At 37.5% G+C, this 18,439-nt stretch overlaps 1 protein-coding gene and 1 long non-coding RNA gene across 2 annotated transcripts; both read left to right on the top strand.

Annotated features, from left to right (window-relative positions):
* Positions 1 to 90: 90 nt before the first annotated feature.
* LOC144534033 (uncharacterized) lies at positions 91 to 12,920 on the top strand. Its single transcript, XM_078275659.1, has 14 exons — positions 91 to 1,012; positions 2,724 to 2,964; positions 3,452 to 3,654; positions 3,920 to 3,992; positions 4,079 to 4,170; positions 4,291 to 4,378; positions 4,467 to 4,558; positions 4,807 to 4,938; positions 7,745 to 7,840; positions 7,921 to 8,024; positions 8,142 to 8,250; positions 8,441 to 8,579; positions 8,687 to 8,713; positions 10,962 to 12,920. Exons 2-14 carry the CDS (start codon positions 2,742 to 2,744, stop codon positions 11,510 to 11,512), a joined length of 1,929 nt encoding a protein of 642 aa, XP_078131785.1. The 5' UTR covers positions 91 to 1,012; positions 2,724 to 2,741; the 3' UTR covers positions 11,513 to 12,920.
* Positions 12,921 to 14,876: 1,956 nt separating this feature from the next.
* On the top strand, positions 14,877 to 18,272 carry LOC144534504 (uncharacterized). Its single transcript, XR_013503559.1, has 2 exons — positions 14,877 to 14,997; positions 16,264 to 18,272. It is a non-coding gene; the product is annotated as an uncharacterized LOC144534504 (long non-coding RNA).
* The last annotated feature ends 167 nt before the right edge of the window (positions 18,273 to 18,439 follow it).

Genomic DNA, 18,439 nt, shown 5'->3' with positions numbered 1-18,439 from the left:
TCTAACCCCTCCCCTCTCCTCTCTCAGTTGCTTGTTTTGAAGGTGAAGTGGAAAGTGAAGTCCTTCTATTAAACTCATTTACTGTAAACTAAGTTACAAGTGATGAAATGTAACTAAGTACATTTACTTAAGTACCGTAGTTACAGTAAGTACAGTTTTGAAGTACTCTTACTTGAGTATTTTCATTTTACGCTACATTATACTTTGCTACAATTGAGAGGCAAATATTGTACTTACTCCACTACATTTATTTGATAACTTTAGTTAGTTTTGTAGAATTAGATTATTATTACAAAACAAATTAACTAATGAATTGTGATATATTGTGACATGAAGTTAACCAGCAGTACAGTATATAAAGTAGCTGAAATGAGCTCCACTGTTACCAGCTGCAACATTAGCGACACTTACATTAATGCATCGCTAATTATAATAATGGAGTGGAATCTTTTACTTTTGGTACTTTAAGTATATTCTGATGCTGATACTTTTGTACTTTTACTTAAGTAACATTTTGAATGCAGGACTTGTACTTGTTTACACTGTAGTATTGCTACTTTCACACAAGATCTGAGTACTTCTTCCACCACTGGAATGTACTCCTGAAGTCATTATACAGTACATGTTTAAATGTTTTCAGATAAACATGTCAAAGATGCTGTGTAAGCTCAAAGTATTTGGCGTACTGTATGCAGTCCCAATAGTATGGCCTATTGGGCTACTACCTTTTTAGTCAGTGCACAGGGAAAATCAAGATTCCTTGTCCACCTTTTTTAAACTATACATTATTGTGATTTTTTTCTTTTTAATCATATGTAAGCTCAACACATAGATGAGTCTTGCTTAATAACACGACATTTTGTGTTGCAAGTCGCGCGTGGGACAATTAAAGGAAAAGCTTTAGGATTATTTTGTCTGAATCGAAACTGAAACAGTTGATGAACGGATAGAAAGAGAGACGGGAAATGAGAGACAGATCACTCAGAGGAGCGTCGAGGTTAGAGAGCGCAAGGTAAGCTGCTGGACATCTGGCAATGTTTACTAGAATTATGATGCAACATGAAAAAAATAACACGCTGCACTGTATGCTCAGTATAAATGTTTGACAAAATTATGTCAGTTGAAAAGGGAAATAGGCCTAATATTAAAATCCGTTTATGCTTTAAAGGAATTCGACTTTAAGACGTGTTTATAACAGTTATAAGAGGGCAGTTTATTGTGTTATTCAAACAACTGTTTGTCAAAAAAAGAGCGATTTCAGATGTGTGTCACATAAAGTCTACAGCTACCCAGGTTGTATAACACAGCAGTGCAAACAACTTCGATAGTAGCTGACAGTCAGGCAGGGCAGTAATGCAAATAAATTGGCCTGTGTTAAACCACAGGGTTCAGGGTGTGTACAAAATACACGGAACATAGTGGGGATTGTGTGTAGTAGACTAATTGTTTATAATGGGCTGTTCTGCTGTCAATAAAGTTTATTATGATGAAAGTTATATTTAGCTCGTGTTCTACTGTCAGAGTTGATATTAACTGATTCTAGTCCAAAGTCGACTTAGTAGCAATGCCGAAAACTGTTTCTGATTGGTTTAAAGCGATGCTGTGTGTGCATTGCCAAACTTTGTGCCAATGTATCTAACACAGATAGTATTTGTTGAACAATTAGTATATAGGAATATGTATATACAAACTATTATTATTGCTGTTGGTTGTATCATATCACATTTTTATTATGTAGCATTCTCATTATATGCTATTGTATTGTATTATTTATCCATGCATGCGTTATACAGTATAAACACGTATTGCCTACACTCACAATTTATATAATGTTTAATTTAACTATTTTTCACATTGATTAATGTAATTTATTATGCAAAACATACTAATGTATACATAATTATCCCAAATATCTATGCCACTTTGGTTTATCTTTTTTTTTTTTTTTTTTTCAATTCATCTGTATCTTGTGCCTCTCTGTTCTTCTTCTTGTGCTTCTGCAATGCAAAATGTCCCTTCCTGGGAACAATACAGTTTGATCTTATCTCATCTTATTTCAAGATTTTCTCCCATTAGTTAAACTTGATTTAGTCCCATTTAAAAAAGCGCCTCTTAATGACACTGACAACGTTTTTTTAGAGGAGAGGTTATCCACATTGACATCTAACTTTCTGCAGTAAAAAATCCTTCTATTCCTTATTTGTTTCCTGGTTGTGTCTGGCTGTGTGTCATGCACAGCAGTGGTAAAGTGGTACTCTAGAGTATTGTACATACTGCACAGTACTCTAGAGTACCACTAGAGGGCGACTAAACACTGTCTAATCTCAGTCCTACACATCCAGGTTGCAAACAGCACAGACAAATAAATAACCACTGATATGAAAGAAATTAATTGACTTAGACAGACATTTGACAGGTGTCAAAACAGAGTATGTTCACACTCAAATATGTGTACTTACTTTCTTTCTAAAGACAAAAGGTTATCTGCTTAAAATGTGTAAAGGTAGGCCTATGCACTCGAAAGCAAACTGACATGATGCACCAAAAAAGTCTCCGATGGACACTGATAAACAATTCTTTCTGCCACAAAAAAACAAACAAATACTATTTGTGGCAAAAAGAAATAATTTCCATCATTCCATCCAAATCTGTTACATAATAGAAGAATGCATGAAAAAGAAACCCATCTTTGACGGATAAAAATGTACATTTAACTTCTACAGGTACTCAACACATCAGACATGAGCCTCCAAGTTTGCACCTGCTGCGGCTGGTCCAAAGTTACGACCTACCACGGCCTGAGAACCCACCAGGGGAAGATGGGATGCACACCGAGGGGAATGAGTATCCCTGAGAGTGACCAATTCAGATTGACCAGTTACATTCCTAAATTTACCTTCATGGGACCTCCAATCAAAGTAGAAGATCCTTTGATGAATATCATCACCCCTTCTTCCAAGTCTGGTGAGTGGGACACAATTCTTCTTTGAATTCATCTATGGTCCTTAGTTATGTACTATCTTTATCACCAGTGTCTCTAATTTACCTGCTGCAAATGGACAAAAGTAGGACATATGAGTCGCAAAAGAATGAGTAAAAGAGTGGGCCAACAAAAACCTCATTACAAGAAATGTCTTCTTTGTTGGACAGCCAATGGATTTAAGAAACCCTGAAAGGAAATGTAGTCATTACTTCCACCCCCACCATATCAGTGTTAACTCCATTTAACTTCACAGTACAATGAACCACACATTGGTTTTCCCCATTTTCTCCTAAATACTGAATATAACATGGCTGTGTTTTTGCAGCTTTAAATAAAGCATCTACTTGGAAAAAGGAACCATTTTCTTATTTTTATTTGAGGAAATATGTTTTTTTTTCTCCAAAAGAGATATTCGGTAGGCTTTATGTAGTATTCTGAAAATTGATTCTTCAATTCTGTCTTAAACAGACTTTTCATCAGACATGAGCCTCCAGGTTTGCCACTGCGGTTGGTCCAAAATGACGTCTTACCATGGCCTGAGAACTCACCAGGGGATGATGGGATGCACGCCAAAGGGAATGAGGATCCAAGAGATTGAACAGTACCGCCGGGAAGAATCTCCTCCAAAGGACAGTAGACCAATTAACTGGATTACTCCAGTCAAGAAGGAGGTATATGCAAGCAAAAAATTGCATTATCAATTGAGGACAAAGCTTGTTTATAAGTTATCTGTTATATAAAAACAAAAATCATTATGGATATTAGAGTTATAGGATAATTGAATTCAAGACAGCAAGGTTGATGAACACAGATGAGTGGCATGGAATGTTGAATGAACAAATTAATGTAAGAGTGGTTTTTTTTAACAATTTAAGTTGATGTACGTAAGCGCCAAATAAAACCCTTAAAATCTTGTTTCCTGCCTCTCTCGGACAGATTACGTCTTCAAACCTCACCACCCCAAAGATGCCTGCAGACAAAGAAACTGTACTAAAGATGATCAAATCAAGTATGCATTTTAATCATAGTTTATTCATCACTGGGAGTTACACAATGCAGCTGTGTTTAACAGTTAGCCGTCCTCTTTCCCTACAGTGATGGAAAATGAACAGGAATCTCTGCAAACGGTCACATACTCAGACCAAACTCATCGAGCGCTTGATTTCGCCAATGGTGCACAGGTACAGGTAAGAGATTTACGTAAAAACAGGTTGATGTGTTGTGGAAATATTGAGTGATCCGGAAAAGTTAACAATGCGTTGTTGAGTAAGACCCATAAAATCTCATCTTCCACTTTTCTCTGACAGCCTTTGCTGATGCCGGTGTCTCAGATCCTCAGCACCCAAGCAAATCCCACAGCCGCAGAAGTCACAGTGAAGCAGACCAACAAACAGCGTATGCTCTATCACTGTATTTCATTCAGAACTGGAACAACATTTTCAAAGTAGCTTTGTTTGACGGTCACCAACTTCTTTCTCTGCAGTGTTTGAAACTCCACAGCACTACAGCACAACACATCAAACCACCACCACCAACGCTCGTCGAGCACTTGATTTCTCCACCAGTGCGCAGCAGGTACAGCAGATTCTCGACTTGTTTCAATGTCGCGCTGGAGAGCAAATCCAGTTTCATCCTGTGAATCACTTCTTTTGTACAGATGCATTTGCATAGAACTAGTTTTTACCTGTTGGATATCATTTTATAGAATTGTGTTTTGTAACCATGCACCACTTTCAAATATATTTTCCTTAATAGATCCATTGGAGACTGAGAAGTTTTATTATCATTTGGTCCAGCTTGCATTGAGTGCTTTCATCCTTTAGGTGGGGCAACTGGTCTGGGATCTTCCAACAACCACAGTTCAGGAAACAACAGTCCCACCAAATGACATAGAAAAGGAGATGGAGAGAGAGAAGGAGAGGGAGATAGAGAGGGAGGCTCAAAAACGGCAAAAGGTACTGAACTTCTACTAACAGAGTGTATTGTTATTAGCCAAAACTAGCGGTGTGGCTAAAGGGATGCAATGTCAGTCTGTTGGTCAGTCAGTCCACACCACTCATGAATCTCCATGAAATTTGGTCGAGATATTTATGGTCCCCCGAATGGCGGAACCCATAGGCTATCAGTCTGAGGATGATTGTGCTCTGTGGGCAACAGATAACGTATATCCGGACCAAGACCCTCTCTTCTGTGCGCCGGTCATTGTTTATAGTCTGATTAGCAACTTGGGACACACAAATGGAGTTGAGAGATGACTTCTACGACCACACTGTTTCACAAATAAATAAATGTTAAACTAATAAAAACCTAAATTGTCGTCAGGCGATAGCCAATGAGTTCTGTGATTGCATTACGGCCAATGCATTCCTGCACTCTTTTGCGCAAAGCCCGCTCAAATGTGATTGGTCAATACTGCTTGGACCATAAATGGACTACAAACAGAAAACCAGAACACTTTAGATACAAACATCATGGCCTGTTGCCTACAGATTCTGCATTCAAATGCATATATCTGTTTTTAGAGATTCATGGTCCCCAGAAGACAAATCCTACTGATTTGGGTGATCCTCTGACTTTTTATTTAATGCCACCATGAAATCAAATGTTTCCCTCATTCAGTGAAATGGCTCAACATCTACTAGATAGATTGGCAGAAACATTTGTACAGAAATTCATGGTTACCAGATGTTGTATCCTAGTGCCTGATTTGTTTTCTCTAGTCCACCAGCAGGTTGACATTTGTTGTTTTCAGTGAAATCAACCAATACCTGAGGCCTCATTTATAAAACCATGCAGTAAATTTGCATCAGAAGTGGCGTGCTGGATGAAACATAGGGACGTGAGTACGAAAATAAATATTCTGATTTATAAACCGTGTGCACGTCACGTCCTACGGTTTTCCTTTATAAATCACAATTCCTCCACTCCGCTCTGCATCAGCCAATCTGCATGCTGCCCCCTCAGCAAGGGACAACAAATCACTAAACGAAAACAGTTTGCTGTGCTGGCTCCTAAATGGTGGAATGAGCTCCCTATTGACATCAGGATGGCCGAAAGCCTACGCATCTTCCGACAAAGGCTAAAAACACATCTCTTCCGACTGCAATTCGGATAAATATATATTAAAATAAATAAATAAATATATATATATATATATATATATATATATATATATATATATTCTTGAAGCTGCACTTTCATATGGCTCTTTGTAGCTTTGCTTATTTAAAGCTAATGTACTTGCACTTACTACTTGTTGTCTGGAGTTTGCACCTTCAAGGTTGAAAGCATTTAATTGGAAGTCGCTTTGGATAAAAGGGTCAGCTAAATGACATGTAAAAAAATGTCAATGTGGCACAGCTTTGGCAGCTTCATGTCACGCCCATTGTTGCCTATAAATAGTCAGTGAAACGCCCCTGATTAATATTTATTCATAACGACATGCACAGAGAGGAAAACAAAGAAAAGGAAATTTCACTCAATGTGAAGTTGTAGTTTTTTTTGGAGAGGTGGAAAAGAGGATAAGATGTTTGGAGGGCACAGTGTGGGCATTACTAATTCCAAAAAAGCTGTAAAGTGGCAACATGTTGCAGACGCAGTTAACGTCACAAATTTAAAAATAAATGATCCAATATTAAAGTTGATGCAGAAGCCTAGCGCTACATCGAAAAAGTGTTTTTGCCACGGGACACCAGAGCTGACCCCTCTTAAAGTGGGACCGGCACGGCGTGGTTTCACCGAGTGCTCCTCTCTGTAAAGCTGGGCCCAAAACAGCACAGAGAGTCAACAGGACAGCTCGAGGAAGTCGGAACCAGCTCTGAGGCCACTCGTCCTCGTTTGTCAGCAAGTCTTCTTGCTGTCTGTCTCCATTTGCTACATCTTCCAACAGTGCAAAAACAGCCATTGGGTGTCATTAGGCATGGTGATGGAATGCCATTTCATACCCATCAGTTTGATTGTATCTAAAAAGCTAAAGGTGTCGGAATTCATCTTCTGCGCAAGGAACATGTAATTAGTCAAACTTTATTTCTATTGCACCTTTCACAATTTTAAAACATGTTTTAGACCGACAATAAATCCAAACATTTAAAACAAAAATAAAACGATTTAAAGCCATAAAAATAAACACTGTATAAAACACTATTATACTGTATATGATGACCACATTAAAACAACGTGCTCCGCCAGACGGAGGCATCGAAAACAGCATCAGTGTAAACATTAGGCCTATTTGTCCTGTTTATTGTATTATTTACGATAATAAATTCCATAACATGCCAATATAATTAGGCTACAGAACATATGAGTTTTTTTTGCAAATATATCTTCATTTGAATTTACGATAGTATCTTGTTTTTTTGTGTCTGTTTTTCACCACAGAGAGATTAAACAGGTGTTTGTGTAGGATATTAATTGTAAGAATGTCTTTTGTGAATTCTTCATATCATCAATAAGAGGCAACATTTCGATTTGTTTCACACAATGGTCTCAGTTTCACGTGTTTCATCCATTTGCCGTCCGTGTCGCCGTTTCTCATTTCACCCGTTTCTGTGTGTACGCCTGGGTCACAGTGTCCGTGGAGGACCCCTCATTTACCCAGCAAGTTTGCCATTTATAAATCCCAATTCTTGCGTTAATGCTGTTGTTGTACTTGTGTGTGTGTGTGTGTGTGTGTGTGTGTGTATGTGTGTGTGTGTGTGTGTATGCAAGTGGTCACTACAATGTGTGCCTACCAATAAGTACTTTTTCTCTTCAATCAAGGTAAGGCAAGACAGGATGAGGGCTGATTTACAACTGGAAATTCAGACAAGAGAACAAAAGATGGCTGAAGTCACATCATCTGTAAAGACCTGCAAGGTGAGCGGCAGCAGATTATTTACTTTTTGAGTTTTGATTAACGTTTCTTTAACATCCTGACTGTCCGCTACTCTTTTCAGGGAAGCTTGGATGCTGAATGGCTGGAGATCAACAACGTGTTCTCAGAGGTGATGAGAGTCGTGGAGAACACACGGCAGAAAGCCCTTCAACCTCTGGACGAGAGGTCAGTCATGCATGGCTCAGAATATAAACCAGTAATATACGATATGAACACCACAGTTAGGTGAATAATCAGTGAATAAATCTAACTGATGCCTGATGCACTGTATGCTATTTTAAGGAGAAAGAGAGTGAAGAGAGAGGCACAAGATCTAGTCCAGAAGCTGCAAAATGAAATTGACAAACTCAAAAAGACCATTGATGAGTTGGACAGAAAGCCAGACTTGCAGGTGAGACATCCAAGCTTTTGGAATAAGTCATTATGCTTTTGTTCTGCTAGATGTCAGAATCTGAGGACAATATCCAGATAGGTGGAAGCTAAACCAATATTCACTCTCTGCTCAAGTATTTTTCCACCCATTTTGTATTTCTGATTCATTAAAATGATTTTATACTGATTAAAGGACATTTCTCACACAGGTTTCTCCAGGCCTGAAAGAATATCGAGATTGGAAAAGTGTCACTGTTGACACTTCATTCTGCTTCGGGTCGCTAAGAACTACAACATCAAACATGATGGAAGAAATTCACCGCAAACTGGAAGAACTCTCGTCTGTTGGTGAGTACGCCTTAAGTTTATCAAGGTTTGTATATTAAAGTTTAAGTTAATTCATGTCTGTATTTAATTCATAGTCAATTGTTTGAATACAGTTTCTCTTTCCACAGAACTCAAGAGGATTCCCACATTTGCAGGTGTGTGACTCAAAACATTAAAATGTTGACTTATTAAACAGGAAGACATTTTGGTTAGGGAACAATTGTGGTTACGGTTGAAAAGAAAACAGCTTTCGTTTAAACCGTAAAAATAATAAAAATAAAAATAATATATATATATATTTTATTTTTTAATTTTTACAGTTTAAAATAATATATATATATATATATATATATATATATAAGCGCCTTTGTAGGTTACATGGCTTGCTCATGACAATTAAGAATATCAACTGGTTTCAACTGTGACAGGTTTTCTTCAGCGGTGTGTCCTAATTGGGTAATTGGGACAACAAGTGGGAGATAATGAGAGTCATGCAAGGAGTACTTCCCAAAGATCTCACAAATTAAACTAAAAAACTCCAAGAAAAAAGTTAAATAAGGCTAAACATGATTAATTGCTGATTAAACTTGTATTTCAATAAATCCACAAAAAAGGTCTGAAATCAATTTCTTTATTTAGGATATACTGTTGCATTAAGTTCTGAAAATCTGAAAGAACAACACTACCATTCCTTTCATCATCCCCATTTAAAAAGAAATATACTGGGCAGTTTCAAAGATGAAGGCAAATGTGATACAACAGACTTTGAGATAGAGGCCGATAGTCCTCACATTGACTCAAAGATAGAGCCAATAAATAACATATCAATGGATTATAAAAAAAAAAGCCTGACAAATCAACTGCAGTGGTTGATTACATAAGACTCAAACATGTGTATCTATCTGTATGTAACACAGTACAGCACACAAACAAATAGATTAATTATTCATTCCAAATGGGCTTTTTTAAAAAGTGACCCCGATTTAGGAACAGCCTTCTCCCTCATGTCTTATAGATGAGCCCCAACCATAAAATTAATATTAGCACAAAGTTATCTTTCAGCACACAGAGGGGATGTATGTGACGAAAGAAGCTCAGCAATATCCTTTAGGTACCTCCAATGTCTTTGAAACTACAACATGTCATGATTTCAGAAGGACATAGAATCTGAGACATTTCTATAACGCCACCTTTGCGGGTCTTGATGCACATAAAGATGCCTTAAGGATAGAATCTCTGAACACGTGTGCAATAAAAAGCTAAATGTATATGCATGCAACCGTAATGATTGACTACAAAGAAATGAGGGTTTGGAATGGGTCAAACCAACTGCTATATTAGGGATATGAGCACACTCCTCCCGAGAGAGACCTGTCAGATTTTCTAATGTAATGCAAACCTAAATGAAGAAAACTATTTCCTTTATTGTGAAACATTTATTTCAATACAAATCTTACTGTATAGTAGCCTATGTTTTTATTTGAGTAAATGATCATGTTTATTCTAATTTAACTTCCATAGAGTTTTAGTTGTTTGGTTTGTGAAATATTTGGGAAGTACTCCTGGAATAACTCTCATTATCTTCCACCTGTTGTCCAAATTACCCTATTAGGCGACACCCCCCCCGCCCTCAGTGCATGCATAAAGCAGTCAGGCTCAGGTGCTGTCTCTTCATTTGCCAGCCTGAAGAAGACCCGCATGTTAAAACTTGCCTATTTAAATTGTCATTTATTTAACGAGCCACGTAACCCTTAAAAGGCTTTTTATCAAAACTCCCAAATACTCTCGCTCCTCTACGCCTGAAGTCTTTCCTCTTTTGCACATTTGAAGATTTTAAGCTATTTTTCTTCAAGAGCACCAACATTTGAGTGCGTTTCAAGGTTAATCCCAATGAGCACGCCATTATGTTTTGGACCACACTGACACATGGTTGTAAACGGGCAACAAGTCTGACAATTTCTTTACCAAACCATCCACTTGTGCCACTTGAACATAAACATGTTTCTTTAGGGCATTTTTCCTGAAACAACTGATTCTGTGGGTTTTCTTTGGAGCAACTATCACAAAGCTGTGATCTTGTTTCAGAAAATGATACGTTTCTACATGTAGAACATCGATATTGTGTGTAAGTTTGGATTGTTATAAAAGTGGCAGGAATATACCTTCCAACACCAAATGATCAATATTTCACCTTCACTACCCCACTAAAAACTGATTCTTCTATCACAGAAGAATGATGGACATTTTCTGCACTAGTTGAGACTCAGTTGAATCTGAAGACCGCTGTAGTTTAATAATTGAACCTAAAATTCTTAAGCATCAACATACAGTATGTGTAGTATTACAGTTTCACCGAAATGAAGTGCATCATCATTCCATTTCCATTTTTTTCCTCCACTGCAGTGGATGTAAAGCTGGATCCAGCCTCTGCACACCGGTGCCTTGTTCTTTCCCCTGATTTGAAAACAGTGAGAGATGGAGGAAAGAACCAGATAGTTCCTGATGCTCCACGGAGGTTTGACACCTTCGGCAGCATCCTGGGGCTCAACAGGTTGAACTCTGGGAAGTCGTACTGGGAGGTGGAGGTCAGCAACAAAACAGGGTGGGATCTGGGTGTGGCAAGACGTGATGCAAACCGCACGGGGAAACTCTCGCTGAAGCCAGATAACGGTTACTGGGTTACGGTACATTACGAAGATAAAAAGTACGCAGCCCTGACAGAACCGCCCACCAGCCTCTCACTGACGGAGAAACCTCAGAAGGTGGGCGTGTTTGTGGATTATGATGAAGGTCTCGTGTCCTTTTACGATGTGACGGCTCGATCTCACATCTACTCGTTTACTGAGTGTTTGTTCAGCGGTGAGATTTCCCCATATTTCAGTCCACATCTTAAACAAAATGAGAATAACTCTCATCCTCTGATTATCTCTGCTGTGAGCAGGGGCACCGTATAGGGAGGAAAAGTTAGGACAATTCCAAGGGCCCATGAGTGACAGGGGCCCCAAAAAATAGGTAAAAACCATCATCATTCTGTATATATATATTTCAGTATTATATAATAATACAATTAATGATCTCTTTGTTTTTACTTGTTTTTGGCAGTAAAAGTTGAATATCCCCATTGACCAAAAAGTAAACATCCATATAGACTGACCACCCCCCTGTATCTGCGTGAAATGGTTTGGTCCTGCCGTATCGCACTCAGTGACGGTGTTTAGTTGCAGTCAGTAGATGGGCAGTGTACATGGTGTTTCATGACACAACCAAAGGGTTTAATTTGGTGTTCTAGCCTAGTTACTGTATCTAAGGTGTTTAAAGGTTGTTTACCTGATTTTGCTCCTGTATTTGGTTGGTTGGGTGATTTATTTTTCTTTTTTTTTTTACTATTTTGTATAGGACTGCAACTAATGATTATTTTGATGATTCATATGCTGATTATATACTCAATCAATACAAATCGGTTGTTCGGTTTGTAAACATTCTGATAATGGGCATAAATGCCATCACAATTACCCAGAGCTCAAAGTGACGCCTTCACACATTTTTTGTCAAAAGAGTAGTTCAATATAAATTTAAATTATTCAAATGAAAAGTAGCCCATTTTGACATTTGGAAGCTGGAACCATAAAATGTTTTTGCATGAAAAATGACTAACAAGTTTCCAATTAATTTCCGGTTATTCGACTAATCAATGAATAAACTAATCGGGGGGAAAAAAATGTTTAATTTGTGAAGTAATTTAAGTTGTCAAATAATTGTAGTGGATTAAAAATACAATATTTCCCTATGAACTGTAGTGGAGTAGAAAGTATGAAGTGGCAGGAGAAGAAAATACTCAAATTATAAGTGTGTCAAATGTATGCTTAAGTATAGTACTTGAGTAAATGTACTCAGTTACATTTAACCACTGGTAATTTTCTATACTTCATATAAGGTCAACATTTTGTAAACATTCTTTCCAGGTCCTTCTTTACCTCTGTATCATGTTATATGTTCAACCATTTGTGTCGTCATGTGGTTTCTGGTGTTCCTGATATGAAATGACTTCTGCTGATGTCTTAATTTACCAGTTCGCTGGTATTACAATATTTATTTGTAATTTTACAAAACAAGGTTGCACAATGAAATTCAAGGTGTAGCCCCTTTACACACATAGAACAGGCATACAAACATTTACATTTTAATATAATAAAATGAAGTCAAATAAAACGACAGGATATATAAAGTTACTTAAATATAATCCTTATGCATTATAGTAAGTTAAAATACGTGAAGATAACTGGCATTTGGGGATTTTTTATTTTTTTTTACATTTTTCAGTTTATTTTTCACGTTTTGGTAATAATAAAAGAATAAAACATGTTTGAAGTTGTACTTATTGATGTAACTGAAAGCCATGCATATTCTTCAGACCTGTTTCTCTTTGTGTTCAATCATTTCAAGTGTCCCATATTCAGAAACAATTAAAATAGATTCAATAAACCTTTATTTACACTTAGCCACATATGCATCTCTGTTTGCCAGATCTGACAAATCTGATTGCAATCCATCTTTCTCTTCATTCATTGCAGGAAGGGCTTATTGTTCAAAAGAAAATGAATGAGTACAGACAGATCGAATGCCTCTTGACCTTAAAACTCTGAATGAAAATGCACTTTTTAAACTTCCTCCACTGTTGCCTCACGAGCCAAAATGTGACTGTACAGTATGAGGGATTCTGAGGTCAATCAAGTAGACATTGGCTATAAAGGATCACAAGACAGTAAGGTTGGGAACCACTGTCATTTTGATACAACAGATTGTAATATGTGCACCTGTCTTAGAGGCAGAAATATACCTGGATGGTCTACTGATAATGTTGTCTTGCATATACTTAAAAGGTCCATGGCTTGTCTCAAACACACATCAATTACATGTTAGCAATACTAGTAAACAATGGTTTTATCACCTTCAGTTAGCAGGAATAATAGGAGTAATAAAGCTTACTTATACGTCTGGAAGAGGCAGATGCATTTACACCTTTATAACATCTGCCTGGCTACAATGTTTCTCAGATCACCTCCTTTTAACCTGTGTTGATGCTTCTTCTGTGCAATTTACACTTTTGTAAATAAAAAATAAATCTGATCTCAAGACACCCATCTCTACCAAGATGTTTCAAGTGTAAATGGGGTCCGGAGTCTCCTCATACATGTAGAACAAATTCATTTTTGCAGCAAATGCTGGGCTTATTGCTCCAAATGGATACAGAGAGATTGAATGTCTCTTGACCAACTTTGGGGAACTCTTTGTAGAGACTATGGTGTATGTCTGCCTCGGTAAAATATTTATGTTTAATTTTTACACTTCGCCGGAGAGACAAAGGTGAGGCCATCTATCTGTTAATATCATCTTGAGCTTGGTCCATGAAGACCAAAACTTTGACTCAGACAAACAGGGTGACCATGAGATTAAAGGACTAAAATATTAAGATGGACTGGCTCACTTTTGTTTCAATTAATCTTATACCCAAACTATCTGGCTGACCTGATGGGTCAGTGAAAGGAGCAGCCGGGTTGCTGTTTGCACAATATCACTGTAACATTATTGCATCACTGCAAACAGTTGAAACTGCATGAAAAAAGCACTTTTTAATCTTCCACTGTTGCTTCACAAACCAAAAGGTGACTGTACATTATGAAGAATATTGGTGCCTTTAAAGAGAAATGGATTTGAGCAATCCTTTATTCTCCACGGCTAAAAAAAAAGTGAAAAAATTGAGGAACTAGGCGAAAACAACATGCAGCGTTACTACAAAAGGTCACAGTATCCAGCACGTCTTAGAACATTATGACAGAAGTATATGATGCCCATTCCCATGCCCTATTATATCTTATAAGTTGTTGCATCAGTTTTAGGGTTGATACTTTGTTATACAATAATTGGTTAATACAGATTTGGTGCTAAATGTAACCCTTTTTGACCACTTGAGAATTGATAAAAATGGTCAGAAATCCCTCCAAAATACCACATTAAGACACTAAGACCTTGGGGAACACAATAAAACAATCCATGCTGTAATTTTGTGGTTTTGCCATTTGAAGATTGAGCCATTACAGCTACACTCCCACTGCTTTCTAACATCTTAATCAAGTAATGAAGTTTCTTCTCCTGTGTCATGCGCAACTACAGAAAAACATGTAGCATTTGGTTTGTGTTGCCACATTAGTTTATCCAGTAATGATCATAAACATAAATGGTAAAATGTAAGTTTGCAGTATTTTAATTGGCTGTCTCTTTGGGCTAAAATGATTGGTTGTGATCAAATGGTCACAAGACCAGAGGCGGTTTAAAAAGGGAGAAATATTACTGCACTTCTATCAGAGACTTCATTTTGTATTGATCTCAAGCAGACTAACACAGCAACATTTATAATACACAGGCTGATTGATCAGAGCAGGTAAGAAAACCTCATCTCTCACAAAGCAATTGTTTTTTAGTTTTATTATAAGAATCAGTTTTTCTTCTTCTTATGGTTTACCTATTAGACTAGTCTCACCTATTTCTGGCTACTGCACTTAATAATTCGGGGATAGGAAGAACAAAAGGTCTGGGTTTAAAGCTCCGGCTGCAGCCACAGTGTCCATGCAAAGCGGAGATAGAGGAAGGGAATCAGGCGTTATCCCAGTAATGTACATCCGGTGAGCCAAACTATTTTAAATATAAGTTTAGTTATAGAGAACCTTTTTCTAGATCAGACATCACAAAGTGCTTAACAATAAAAGCAGTGCAGAACATAGTGACACAATATAAAAGTAATAAATACAACATACAGAAGAAAATATGTGGAGGAACATACACTGTAAATAAATGAATGACAAACAAAATAATTTAAAAAAATTGTTGAATCAAAATAAGTTAGGTAGAGAGACTTGCATCTTTATGTCAATTTTGAGTTTTTTTTATTTCTTTAGAAATGCAACCTTCCTTAAACATGTGAGATTACTGAAATGTTTAAATATAAAGTTATATGGCAATAAGCCAGAACATCTGTCTATAAAATATTAAAATACTATCATCTTAAAGTGCTCATATTATGCTTTTTGGCTTTTCCCCTTTCCTTTATTGTGTTATATATCTTTTTTGTGCACATTATAGGTTTACAAAGTGAAAAAGCCCAATGTCCAACCCAAAGGGACTTACCATCTCCAACAGAAAACACTACTGCTCCAAACAGCTCTATTGTAGTCCAGCCTTTACTTCCGTGATGAACGTGCGTCACTTTGTAACACACGTTATAATACTCGCCTAGCTGCTAGCATGGCACTCCCTCATGCTCTGCAACTGACTAGCTAGCAGTACTTACTGTGCATGTGCAACTCCGAACAAAGATGGTACAGAAGCGAGATGTCTCACTCTGTAGCTAAAACAGAAAGCTCAACACACAGGGTGAAAAGAGGAGCTACAGCAATGTGCAGTACAACAAATATATGGTGTTTTTTGAAAATTAAACCATGTAAACCTATTCTGTTACAACCTCTAAGTACAATTATGAACCTGAAAATGAGCATAATATGAGCACTTTAAAACATTTCAAGCCAGTGTGACAATGCTGATTGATTCACCAGAGACTTTCATTTTGCACTTTGTGGATGTTCATTTTAGATGCCGTATCTACAGCACCAATTACTGCAACAAAACTCTCATTCTTTCTCTTTCTCTCCAGACGAGATGAACCTTGTTCTCCTGATCGCCATCACGTTCACTCTTGCCCTTGTTCATGGGAACAATACGCCTTGTGTGTATAACCCTGACAACAATGCGTACAACAGATTTGTTTGGAGACACATCATTAACCAGTCCTTTAACAGAAACTCTAAGAGTGACTGGCAAATGTGAGTTAAAGGGTTAAAGCTACAGTTGGTAGCTTTTTTTTATAAAAAATGTAAAAAAAAAAAACTTTTTTGTCCCATTTGCTGAAACTGTCACTATGTGTTGACAGTTCTACATAAGATCTGTGAAAAAATCCTGTTCCTCTGCCTCTTCCTGCTGCTCCTAATGGCATAAGGGAAACAACCAATCAGAGCCACAGTGTCAATGACATCTCATGAACTTTTTCACCTCAAATGTTTTCAGAAACATGCTTTAGTCTATTGTTTAGCTGTAAATGAAAATGTTTGTGACCCGGCTGCCATATTATAATGAAAACAGTTGAGCCAAAACCAAGCACTGCTGAGCAAACTTTTTTCACTTTACAGCCAAACAGGTGCCTACACTAAAATGTGTTGGTCAGCATTGCCTAGTTTGACCGTTTGACTGCAGTTCACAAGCAGTAATTGACACTACTTTAGAGACTCCTCGGCTCTGATTGGTTTTTCTTTTGACATGCTGTCATGATTGTGATGTTCTGTTTCCTGTTTTATTTTGAAGTCTGTCTTGTCTCCCTTGTCCTATCTAGTTTACTTCCTGTCTTTTGTTTTCCCGCCTGTTTGATTGTTCTGCCCTGATTTGTTTCACCTGTTGTGTCACCTGTTTCTTGTTAGTCCTTGTTAACCTGTGTATTTAGTATCTGTGTTGTCTTTGTCTTGTGTGGGAGCATTATGTTTCTGTTCATTTGGTTTGCCGTGTAGTCTGTTGCTGTGTGTTCGTGTCTGGAGTCTACCTTTCGTCTCTGAGTTCTGATTTTTGAGGTTCTGTTTGTTCTGGAATTAGTTTTTGCCTGTTGTTTTCTGGACACTTTTGGTATGTACTTCATTTTTGTTTAATAAATCATCTAAACTGCATTTGGGTCCAAGCCATTCCTGACAGACCGTGACACATGCTGAAAAATGCATTTACATGTTTCAGAGTGTCATAAAACTAGGTCTTACTATATCAATGCCATCTCATTACACCGGTACATAAAGAACAAGCGACTCTGCAGCAGACCTCACCAGTCCTTCTTCGAGCCCCAGTATCAGGGATATATTGAGCAGATCAGGCTATGGCCGCCCGCTGTTATGTCCTAGAGTAGGTAACTTATGCATCAGTCCCAAAGCCCTGCCATTTTATTATGTTACGGTTAGCAACAACAATTGCATAGTTCAAAATGTAGTTAATTCCAGGAGTTATGTTATTGTGGCTTGTGATTGTAAACCAGTGCCGTCCTGTCCATTTTGAGAGGTACATCGGCCAAATGCCAAACATGAGTGCTAATCACTGCATGTAAATGCTGCTTAGAATAGGCCACCTTTTTGGAGGTTAGTAGACCTTGGATTCCAGATGTCAGGCTAATTATTGGCCTGACATCTAAAACCTCTGAGCTTAGCTAAACAACGCCTTTTTCGCTTGCATAAGAAAACATTGGCATGTCATTTTGTTAAGCTACATTATATTCTGTTACATATTTGTTCATACCATGTTGTGGGATGAGCATGATTTAAAAAAGCATGTGCCATGCAGGAAAGGAAACCTTACATTTCATCTAAATACCATGGAGATGAGTTAGTATTATGTTAAACACATGTTCAACTGTTACTGTGTCTTACATTTCCAGCTAAAGCTTCTTTCAAAAACTTTCTTGAACCCTAATGGCTGCGTTAAACGTTTGTATCCTTTTCTTTGAGTTCAATTCATAATGCCTCTGTGTAATCCTTACTGTCAAACTAATGTTCCCCACATGTATATCAATGTACTTTCTCATTACTGTGAGATTTTTGTTTATTAAAATCCTGTTTGTTTTGCTTGATTGTCAAATGGCTTAAAGGTACAATATGTAACATTTCTAAACGTAACGTGAATAAACTTGAATGGGAACACTCGTCCGTGAACAGATGCATTCTAATCAGCGACGATTAACAATAAAAACTAAACTCTCATAATTCCACGCAATTTCCTAACATCAAAAGTCCGTGTTTACAATC

Source organism: Sander vitreus, chromosome 19 (genome assembly GCF_031162955.1).
Source record: "Sander vitreus isolate 19-12246 chromosome 19, sanVit1, whole genome shotgun sequence".
Lineage (NCBI taxonomy): Eukaryota > Metazoa > Chordata > Actinopteri > Perciformes > Percidae > Sander > Sander vitreus.
The sequence above is the reverse complement of the archived record's forward strand: the minus strand, read 5'-3'. Positions and strand labels throughout refer to the sequence as shown.